Source organism: Chinchilla lanigera, unplaced genomic scaffold (genome assembly GCF_000276665.1).
Source record: "Chinchilla lanigera isolate Chin_1 unplaced genomic scaffold, ChiLan1.0 scaffold00084, whole genome shotgun sequence".
In the NCBI taxonomy this organism is placed as follows: Eukaryota; Metazoa; Chordata; class Mammalia; order Rodentia; family Chinchillidae; genus Chinchilla; species Chinchilla lanigera.
This window is the reverse complement of record NW_004955485.1, coordinates 7,978,591-7,989,100: the sequence shown is the minus strand read 5'-3', so window position 1 is coordinate 7,989,100 and position 10,510 is coordinate 7,978,591. Positions and strand designations below refer to the sequence as shown.

At 63.8% G+C, this 10,510-nt stretch overlaps 2 protein-coding genes across 5 annotated transcripts in view; one reads left to right on the top strand and one right to left on the bottom strand.

The window, feature by feature from the left end:
* Psd (pleckstrin and Sec7 domain containing) overlaps positions 1-9,447 on the bottom strand; it is a 15,009-nt gene extending 5,562 nt beyond the window's left edge. Inside the window, exons 1-10 of one of the 4 annotated variants that reach the window (XM_005403842.2) lie at positions 9,038-9,447; positions 5,809-6,544; positions 5,469-5,571; positions 4,680-5,040; positions 3,543-3,983; positions 2,208-2,402; positions 1,968-2,048; positions 1,703-1,815; positions 1,108-1,166; positions 930-1,019 (exon numbers count right to left, since the gene is read on the bottom strand). In XM_005403842.2, coding sequence (XP_005403899.1) covers positions 930-1,019; positions 1,108-1,166; positions 1,703-1,815; positions 1,968-2,048; positions 2,208-2,402; positions 3,543-3,983; positions 4,680-5,040; positions 5,469-5,571; positions 5,809-6,462 — 2,097 coding nt within the window. In that variant the 5' untranslated portion in view covers positions 6,463-6,544; positions 9,038-9,447. Of the gene's footprint in view, positions 1-929; positions 1,020-1,107; positions 1,167-1,702; positions 1,816-1,967; positions 2,049-2,207; positions 2,403-3,542; positions 3,984-4,679; positions 5,041-5,468; positions 5,572-5,808; positions 6,545-7,695; positions 8,150-8,301; positions 8,575-9,037 lie in introns of those variants that run through there. The other 3 variants (XM_013504081.1, XM_005403843.2, XM_005403841.2) reach the window with 3 other exon arrangements.
* A 407-nt stretch (positions 9,448-9,854) lies between these two features.
* The window catches only part of Fbxl15 (F-box and leucine-rich repeat protein 15), a gene marked incomplete in the record, with an annotated part of 2,025 nt that continues 1,369 nt past the window's right edge, over positions 9,855-10,510 (top strand). Inside the window, 3 exon segments of the mRNA XM_013504083.1 lie at positions 9,855-9,947; positions 10,045-10,170; positions 10,346-10,499. Coding sequence (XP_013359537.1) covers positions 10,118-10,170; positions 10,346-10,499 — 207 coding nt within the window.

Genomic DNA, 10,510 nt, shown 5'->3' with positions numbered 1-10,510 from the left:
GGGCGCAGAGGCCGGCGGGGGCGCATGCGTGGGGGCGCCCGGCGCGCAGGCGGGGTCGGGGCTCCCTGCCGGCTGGCGGCGAAGAGGCGTGGGTGGCCCTGGCTCAGCGAGCTCGCCCGCAGTCACCCCACTCGCGTCCACACACCGGGTCTCGGACACGCACCCCAACTGCCCTGACGCACCACTTCACAGTCGTTCCAACTCGGAGACCCCGCCGCTGCAGATGGGCGCCTCAATGCACCGCTGCAGCTCTCGCACACCCCGCACTCTGGCCTCCAAGGTGCACACCCAGGCAGCACCCGCGGAGCAGACCCCGAGTCACACGCACCCTGGGCTCAGAGACGCCCTGCCGTGTCTGTCTCCACAACCCGACTCCACGCTCAGCGACGCCTCGGGTCACCCACACCCCCCCAGACAGAAGCCGACAGCCCTCAAGCTCGGGCGCTCCTACGACACGGTCAGTGCGGTCAAGGGCGCGTAGTGGCCCACAGCGCCCTGGGTCCCACCCTGCGTTTCTCTGGGTGAGTCCAAGCCTCTGGATAACACACCACCCATGGGGCACAGGCGTGGACCCGGGGACCGCCTGGCGTTTGTGACCGGCCTCGGCTGGCTCCGGCCAGTCCCCGAGGGAGCCAGAGTGCAGGCTGTCCCGGTGAAAGCCTTCGTCCCTCCCGGCCCTTGAGCTGGCAGCACGTGGGTGCACGTGCCGCCCCCACCCCTGCGGGGCCCTCTCCGCGCCCACGCTCCCGCGCTGGAGGCGGGGAATGAGCAGGCGAAGGCGGAGCCAGGGCCGCGCCCCGCCCCTCGCCGGCGGCCTGCACGCGCACGTTGCGAGAGGCCGGCGGGGGTGGTCCCGGCTGAGTCACGCGCCCTCCCCTCTCTCCCTGAGCCCGCCCGCTCCGGCAGCTTCTGTGCGCCCCGCCCCCGACCTTGAGCAGCTCTCTGGGGAAGTCGCCGCCGTCGTTGAGGCCCTCCAGGTTCCCGATGAAGTCCCCACAGGTCATGCGCTTCCCTATGTTCTGAGGGAGGAAACAGGCCTGTGAGCTTGGGGCCCCCGTGTCCCTGGACAGGGGTCTGACGCTGGCTCCCCCGGCCGCCCCCACTCACGTGGCCGTGGAGGTCTGTGTTGAGTAGCATGAGGGCACAGGTCAGCGTGTGGGCGCCGTCTAGGGGAGAACTGCCGGTCAGCCTGGCCGCCCCCAGGAGCGCTCCCCGCTGCCCCCGTGCCTAACCTCCCAGTATATCCCTGCCCCTTCGGGACCCCGTCAGCCACAACCACACCTTCCTGAGACCTGAACGCTGCTAGCCCGTCCCATATCTCCTCCAGCAGCTCCCTCAGCAAGGGCCTCCCCTCCTCTGCGGCGCTGCTCCCTCGCTCTCTGGTGCCCTGGACGCACACGCGTTTCCGCACGCTGCACGAGCGCGCAGACCCCGCACAGCTGTGTGGTTACAGCGCACCTCCCCCGCCAAGCGCTGTGCTGTGCGGCACCGCTATGAGGGGAAATGCATGCAAACACATCTGCCGCCTGCCTCTCGGCCCCGACCCTAGCAGTATGCCTGGCCACATGTGTCGCTCCGCACGCCCGCAGCCATGCTTATACGCCTGCAAGCACGTGCATGTATTTCTCCTGTGCACAGGTGTTATGCCCAGCCCGTCCACCTCAGTGGCCGACAGGGACAGCACTGCTCCCAGCCTCCTCACCCTCCGAGGACAGGGCTTCGGGATTGCACTGGAAGTATCGCTGGGAGAAGTGGGCCAACACGCGCTCCCGCTCCTGGGTCTCACCCATGAGGGCCAGCTCCTTCAGAAACACCCTGGAGGGGGAAAAGGAGACTTCGTCCAGGCCCAGGCCCAGGCCCAGGCCGTGCCCAGCGAGCTCGGAAGGAAGGCTGACATCAGGCCCCTTGGGGAAGCGCTGCTCGCCAGCCTGGAGAGTGGAGACCTCCCTCCGAGGGCTCGCGCCCACCTGAGAGCCTGGTCCAGAGTCATGCCCGTGAAGACGAAGAACTTGAGATACTCGCCGGCCACCAGCTTGCTGAAGTCGTTGCTGTAGGCAGGCAGAAAGACAGGTGGGGTTCAGGGGAAGTGGCAGGGGCCAGCTGGGGGCTGCCTAGAGACCTAGGCCAGTTAGATGGAGAGGGTGTGGAGGTGCTGCCCAGGATGCACTCCCTCTGCCCCCAGCCCTGACCCCACCCAGCAGCTTTACTTCTTGCCCAGGTGCCGGGCCACATCGGCCTTCCTGAAGCCATCCAGTCGGTACAGCCTCTTGGCTAGGCGCTGTGCGGCCTCCAGATCCGCCTTCTGCCCGTTGGACAAGGTATCCGTGCTTCCCAGCGCCAGCCGCTCTGTGCTGTCCAGCTCTGAGTCTGAGTCTGAGACCAGCTGACTCAGGGGTGGTTCACTGCCGGGTCAGAACAGCGGGGCGGGCTTGGGGCAGAGCTCCCAGAGGTCATCCAGACCCTCCCTGCGCCACCAGACCCGAAGACAGGAGAAGGCAAGACATGGGAAGAGCATTTTCTCTTTCTCCAGACATCGAGATTGGACAGGTTGTCTGGACCAGCCTGCTTCATCGTGGTTACCTCTCTGTGGAAGTCCGGCCTCAAATCTAACCCTCGCCCAACTTGCTGCTAGGGCAGTTCTGCTCCCATGGGCCTGAGTTTGCCAGTAGATACCAATTGCTATCCCCACACTAGCCCTCAGAACATAGTCCTTTCTCTGTGAGCCTCTGGGCAAAGGTGGGCTAGATGGGCTGCCAGGGAGAAGCGGTGGAGAGTCAGACAGACATCTGAGGGCAGGAGGGACACTCCTATGCTTCCAAGTCTTCCCTCCAGCCAGCTTTGAGGGAGAGTCGTCTCTCCTTGGCACCCCCCTTCTACCCACAAAGACACAAGCTCTGGAGTTAAGGGGATGGGGACTGGGGTGTCAGGGCACACCCTTCATCCCCTTTTTCTTCCTCCCCTCCCCTTCCTACCCCAGCTGCTCTACTCGCAAAGCCACCTGTCACCCCAGAGACAGAGGACGGAAACTCCTGGTTGCTAGGCAACCCTGTCTCCCTGGCCACCCCCTCCTGTTGCCATGGCTTCCATGACTGAGAGGGTAGCTGGCAAAGGGGAGAGCGGAAAGGTTAGGCTGTGAAAGGACTTCCCTGGAGCAGGGTGAGAGACGCCTTGCAGGAGAGAGCAGCGTGAGAGGGTTGAGAGGGAGGCGAGGGGAGGGATGGCTGGCTCCATCTTTGGAGAAGCTTCCAGCCTGGGTGGAGGCAAAAGACTCCCCTGGAGAATGAGAGGGCCCTCCAGAGAGAAAGGGACATTCTCTGAGGATCTTCCCATCTGAATCTCCATCTCTCCAGTCTCAGGGCCCCAGCCCAGGGGGCATGTGAGGGCCAGGGGAAGTGGTCCTCCCAGTGTGGAAATAGACTTCTGCTAACTGCCCCGCTGGGTCAGGAATGTAAACTGCATCCTCACACTCGGATCTGGGATCTGCCCCTTAACCAGCTGGTCCTGGGGGCCTTAGGGCTGGGGGGACCAAAGGAATTACTCACCTGCCCAGGGGAGCTGCCCCGAGCCCAAGGCTGTCCTCTGAGTGGCAGGGACTAGGGGGCTGCCTTCCTGGGGGCAGCTTGGCTCCAGCCTCTGCCTCCTCCTCCCCTCTCTGTGTCCAAGGACCATCAGCAGCAGAGCTGGTACCAGAATCTGGCTCCAGAGGGGCCAGTGGGGCAGGAGCAGGTGGGTCAGGCCGGGGCGCAGGGGGCTGGGGCGGTAGCTCAAAGGTGAAGAAGGGGCTCTGTGTTGGGCCAGGTGAGGCCAGGGCCTCCAGGGAGGCGAGGCTGGTGTAGGACGTGCCCTTGGCACGGTGTGACTCCAGGATGGCTTCAAACACACAACTGAAAGAGTCGGGCCCATCGGCAGAAGGGCTGGTCCCAGGGAGAAAGGGCACAGGAGATTTGACGGGCCCGGGGTGAGACATCCGGGCCCCTGGCCTGCTGTGGGGGGAGAGTGTCTCATCAGCACCCTGGAGCACAAGTCATGGCAGGGTTTCCCTGAACTCCACACTGCCATACACAGGGTCGCCTCGATCCCGTTCAAAAGCAAAACAAAGAACAAGAACCAGAGTAGAGGGTCCAAGAGTATCTGACTGCGGCCCTACCCCGCCCTACCCCTGCCTGGCCGGCGCCCCACCCTCTCCCCCTCCCTCCTCCTCTCCCTCACTGCTAATCTCCCTTTCTCCTCCTTTCCCCTGATCCGCTTCCCTCCTGCCATCCCGTTGCTATTTCTGGCAACATCTTAGGAGAAGATGAGGCTCCAAGCTGCAGGGGGTGTGAGACGGATAGGAAAGCCCCACACTGCCCCTCTGCTGCGGGGACCCCGGGTTCAGACTGATGCGAAGCGTGCCCAGGCTGGGCTCCGACTTCTGGCCTCTCCCCAGGCCCCTGATCCTCTAGGACCCGCTGCCCTCTCTCTGGCTGCTGCCCAGCCTTCCAGGCCCTTGCTGATGCCCCTGCAGCCCGCTGAGGAGCCAGGCCTCCGGCCTCGGACCTCTCGGGTCCCCACGCTGCCGTCACACCACCCACTTGCTTCCGACCCTCCCAGCCTGCCATCCCTGTCCTGGTCCCTTCGACCCAGCTCCCCCAGGGCCAGTGAGAGACCAAGGCACATTCCTCGCCCATCTCCCCACTCACCGGGACCCCTCTGAGGCCTCAAACACTTCATCATCCACATCCTCTTGCCCGCCTGCCTCATCCTCGTCCTCATCATCGCTGCCCAGGCTGGAACAAGGCCTGGGGCACAGGCCGGGACGTGGGGCGGGTGGCCCGGCAGTGCCCGGCGGGCCCTCGGAGCTGGGCTGACTCTCAATGGCCGAGTCCGCCTCCTCCCGCTCAGCCAGCACCTCATCGATGTTGGTCTCTCGGTAGCACCTCAGGGGCACTGTGTCCAAGTCTGTCTCCGAGTACTCAGCTGCTCGCCCCACAGCCACCCCAGAGCCTGGCCCTGAGCCCACCATGGGTGGGGAGAGGGGGGCCTGCTCTGGGGGCTTAGCACCTGCGGTAGGCACGCACAGGCATCCCGGTTAGGCGGGGACGCGGGGACGCCTGCCTGGTCCTGTGCTGGACCCCCGCGACCTCTGGTGGGCAGGAAGTCTCACTGTCTAGCCACCACTCCCCCTGCCCTGGGTGACAGTGGAGCTGGCTGCAAACAGAGTTCCTGTCCGACAGCTTGGCGAAGCCCCCTGGGACTGGCTGCTTTCTTAGTCAAAGCAGTGACCCGTAATGTCCTGCCATCCCTGCCTCCGTGACCCAGCTTCCTCCAGGGCCCGGCCCAGGCCCGCTCCAGTCGCCATCATGACAGATGGGAAGAGCACGGCCTGGAGAAGCTGTGACCTTGGCCCCGGGAAGGTTCAAAGGAAGCTGGCCAGTCCTCAGCTGCTGTGTGGGGCTCTGCCTGTTCCCTGGGCGCACCCCCAGCCTTACCTGAGCTGGGGGGGTCCAAGGAGCCATAGAAGAATTCCCATTTGGCTCGAGCAATTCTCTGGGCATGAGAAGACACTTCCCGAGGGGAGGACCAGGTGTCCCCCTGAGCCACAGATGGAGACATAGGCACCCAGAGATAAACCCCGACACAGAAAGACAGGAGAATATGGGGCGGAAGTAGAAATAAAGACACACAGGGACAAACACAGAGGACAAGAGAGAGGGAGTTAGGCCATTAAAACATTCAGAGTGATAACAGACAGGCCCAAGTCTGATGGGGCCAAGTGTTCCCCTTCATAGGGGCACTAGGGCTGCAGGGAGCCCACAGCAGGTGGCATACCTGGTTCAGGAGCCCAGTGTCAGCAGGTCCTCGGAACAGTGTGGCTAGACGCTCGGGAGGGCCCCCCAGCCCGTTGGGGAGAGAGGAGTAGAGGCCGTCGGCCCCAACCGGGGGTAGGACTGGTGGCCTAGGGAGAGTGTTCCGGCTGCCAGGAAGGGCAGAGCCTCTTCCAGCTGGAAGTGGGTCTGATGTGGATGCCTCCAGTCGAAACTTGCGGTTGGAGCCAGGCCCAAGGGCGGGGGCGGGCCTGGAGGAAGACGCCCCGCCCAGGTCCCAGCTCCGGCTCAAGCCTCCAGATGCAGGCAGCCCATTCAGTGGCCTCACGCTGGCCTTCTCCACAAAGCGGAAGATGACCACAGAGCTCCGGGTCCCTGGTGGGGGCTGCCCAGGGGGTGAAGAGGGTGCCCAGGGTGAGGGAGGAATACGAGGAGAGGGGGGACCACGCAGAGGTGTACAGGGTGCGGTCACGCGACCCAGGTCCCGGCCGCGGGGACCCGGGCCTGCCACTCGCCGCAGCAGGGAGCCTGTGCTGCCGTACATGCTGGCTGGGGGGCTCTGGGGGACCGGGCCTTCGGGGAGCCAGCGACGAGGGCATCGTGGTGGGGAGATGGCACAGTCGCCTTCCGAGCAGAAGCGCATGGCACCCTGGGCCATGCTGGGGCCGGGGGTCAGGCTGGGGGGGCAGGGATGGCCAGGCCAGGTGGGGGGTGAGGGGGCTGCATGCTCCTCAGCAGGCCTGCAAGAGAGGAGGAAGCGGGCGTGAAGTGCCGGGAAGTTAGATGGGCAGAACCACAGCGGCAGGGCTCCAGGGACACCCCCCACCCTGGGAACACGGGTCACTTGGGCCACCCTTGAGGGCTGAGGAGAAGGGGAGGGCCCTGCCGGTGGGCCCTGGCTCCTCTCCTTCCTGAGGCCCTGAGCAGCGCCCTGGAGGGAGGAAGCTAGTTCAGAAGTTGGTCCAGTCAAGCCCCTGGGCAGTTTGGAGCTAAACCTGGTGAGGGGAGGCTGCTACCCCGGCTCTGAACAGGACGAGCCAGCCAGCCATCCTCTTACAGCCAGGTCCGCTCCAGTGCCTCTTAGGGGGCTCACTCACCCAGGAAGGGCAGACTCAGGGCTCCTGGAGGGAGGGGCGGGAAGAACAGGGGTTATGTAGGGACGGTGAAGGCTGAGCCCGGGTGGAGGTGAGCAGAGAGGCCTAAGCAGAGGTTCCTACCCGACACAGAGATGCTGAACAAGACGGAGATTCTTTTTCATACAGGTACGGATGCACATGAACACACACATGCATCCACACTGCACACGTGCACAGTACACACACATACCTAAGGACAATATATCATCAGTGTACAGCTCAGCACAGTCATAAGCAGCACCCTCCGGTAGACACAGACACACACACATACTGCTTAAAGACACACCCTCATACACTCTCAGTCATAACAAATATGTGTGTAATGGAAAGGCACATGCTTGTTTTACACACACACCATCATCACACAGGAACACACAAAGAGGTACCCAAATATACACACAGGCGCTCATTCCTTCTCCAGGGCACACAGGCACAGGTGTATCGACAGACCTGCTGGTCACAATCACAAGCAAACACAGACGCCCGTTCACTCACACACACACACACACACACACACCCTCCCCTCCCCCACGACGGTGTTCGGGTCAGGCTAAGACTGCTCGATACCCTCTCCTCCCTCCTCCCCCAAGGAATATGACACATCTTGCCCAGCCCAAGAGGGACCGGAAAGGGATGATAGGGAGGGGTAGAGACCGAGGTCAGGAGCAGCAAGGCTACCAGGCAGGCTCTTGAAGCTCAACAGGGCCCCCTGCACGTCCTCTGCAGCCCCTACCCAGAGCCACCTCAGTACTCACCGCGGCTCTTCCGGAGCTGGACCGAGGGGAAGCAGAGCGGGGCCGGCTCAGCTGTGCAGGCAGCTCCCGCCGCTCCAGGCCCGCCTGCCTCCGGTCCCTCCTCCAACACCCCCACCCGCGCGCCGCTCCCGCAACGCTAATCTCCCACCTCCCTCCTCTCCCAGGGCCCTGAGCCCCAAAGGCTGCCAACCCCCTCGTCGCTCAATCCCCACTGGGCTCTCCCGCCAGCCCAGAACCCGCCCCAGACGAGGGGGAGGGCAGGGAAGCCCGGGCTCTTCTCCCAGACCCTCACATGCCCCGCCGCACTCGTGTCCACGTCCCTCTCGCCCACTGAATCTTGAGCCACACGCAGGGCCCGCTGCACACGCGTGTCCCGCACCAGACCCCACGCGTGTCCCTAGGAGGGCTGCCACATGACCTGTTACATGCCACACACGCTCCCGCCCCCACGAGCACGCGGCCGCGCAAGGCACACGGTGCGGTGTAGACCGGACCCGCCCCCTAGATCCAGAAGACCCACTATGGGAAGGAGATCAAACGGGCACCATCCTGAACCCTTGGGGGTTCTGAGCCTCAGACCCAAGAGACCCAGTCCTGATCACCCACCCGGGAATAAGTCAGGAGGAGTAAGGCTGCAGGAAGGACTTGCTTGCTGCCTGAGCTAGCTGTCTCGCCCTCCAGGGCTAAGAGCTCCGTTAGGACGACCCGGAGACTGGAAGGAGATGGACGACGGGCCACCCTAGCGTCCTTGGCCAGGGTAGAGAGGGGTCTGGCTATTTTAAGGAAGGGCCACACGGGTTACTATGGCAACTACTCTCCTTAGGAAAGGCAGGGCGGGTAGGTTCGGAAGGAAGAAGGGGTCTGCTTTGGCGGTCAGGGGGCGTGCGGAAGTGCGAGGCGGGGGCGCGCGGGGCTCACCGCGGGGAGGGGTGGCGCGGGCTCCGCGTGGTGCTGAAGGGGACAGCGCCAGATTGGTTGTACTGCGCAGGCGCAGAGGTGCGAACAAAGCGGGGAGGGGGAGGAGGCGCGCGGCCAGAGGTGGTGCGCGCCCACGTCTGTCTATCTTTGCAGAGGTCAGTCCTAGCTGCCTCCTTCCAGAGCAGCCTGAGGAAGAAGAGAAGCAAGGCCCTCGTCCAACTAGACGCCCTTCTGGGCTTTTTCCGCTGCCGGCTTGTCCCTTATTGCTGCATTAGCGGGGTGAGGGAACGTGAAGGGGATTCTGGGACAACCAAGATGTTTGGGTTTTCCATCCCAGTCTCGTTTGATCCTGGCCGAGGCGCTTCCTCTCCAAGGCCTCGGTTTCCCCATGTTTAAAATGGAGTGAAAGCACAGACCTGCCCACCTTGTAGAGGCGCCGAAGCCCCGATGAGATCACGGCTGGGAATGGAATGAGCAGGCGGCTGAAGCAGCTGCACGGAAGGAGCGCGAGACCCTGACCGATGGCAGTGGCCCGGCGTCCTGCACGTTCCCAGCTCGTGGGCGGAGGAAGGAGCAACTCCAGGGACCTCCCAGAGCGGAGCCTGGGCCTAGGACCTGGGGACGCAGTGAGAAGGAAGCTGGGTGGCTCCAAGGCGGGTCCAGCCCCACCCTACAGTAACCCAGGGGCGTCGGAGAAGCAGGACTCCTGCTGGGCTGAGCTAGCGTTCCATCTTCTCAGGACTCCGGGAAAGGAGCGCATCCGCTGAATGTACAGTCCTTCTTAATACCCTCTTCGTCTTCCTCCCCAGGCAAAGCCCGGCCCACACCGTCCCGAAGTGGAAGAGGATGGATATTTCCTATTTCACAGCTATCTAGGGATGGGAGGTTTGATAAAGTTTGCTTGGTGAAAAGGAAAATTTGAGCTTCACCCCATTTATTTGTTCTTTCAGCGGTCATTATCCTGGCGGTGCTGGGGATCGAACTCCGGACCTCGCTCACCCTTGGCAAGTGCAAGAGCTCGAACACTGAGCTCCCCTTCCAGCCCAGGCAGTTACTTACTGAGCGCCCACTGCGGGCCCGAGAGTAAGGGCCCAGACAACTTCCCCCCATTTTCCGAAGTCGTTGAAGACGGGGGTGGGGGTTTGCCTCGGCAAACTGGGATCCTGGCTCCGCCCCCCTGCCTGCGGCCTGCCCCGCTCCTCCCACCACTTCACTCCGAGGCAGCCGGCCACCCGCCCGGACCAAGACGGAAAAGCAGTCTGCATCCACCGCTCCTGCCGCCTCGGGCTTCAAGCCCTGCAGCCCAAAAGGCAAGATCTAATGTTACACCACTGGTGCGTTCTGCTTCAGCTTCGGGTCCACCCGGAAAGCTATCAGATAAATAGGTTCCTCAGCGAGACTGCACTCGATTGAATCGGTCTGTCCCGACAGCTCAAGTAGGCGGATCGCTGCAGCTGTTCCAAGGCCAAAGTGAGATCTTACTGCGCACGCGCGTTAGACAGCGATGGAGTCACCAATGGAGCCGTCCGGAGTGGAGCAAGAACCTGGAGCCGTCAGGTACCGAGTGCTGGAGGGTCCGAGGGAGGGAAGAGAGACCCGGGGGGAGGGGAGCTGAGCCGGAATCGGGCCCGGGGCCCGGGGCCCGCCCTTGCGAGCCGGGGCTCAGCAGAACAGCGGAGGCGGACTTGCAGGTAACAGCGGCACAGGGACGCGGACGCCCCTGTACCCGCAGGCTGCTGGACCTGCCGTGGGAAGACGTGCTGCTCCCGCACGTCCTGAGCCGGGTGCCCCTGCGCCAGCTGCTCCGGCTGCAGCGCGTCAGCCGGGCCTTCCGGGCGCTCGTGCAGCTGCACCTGGCCGGGCTGCGCCGCTTCGACGCAGCGCAGGTGAGCACGGC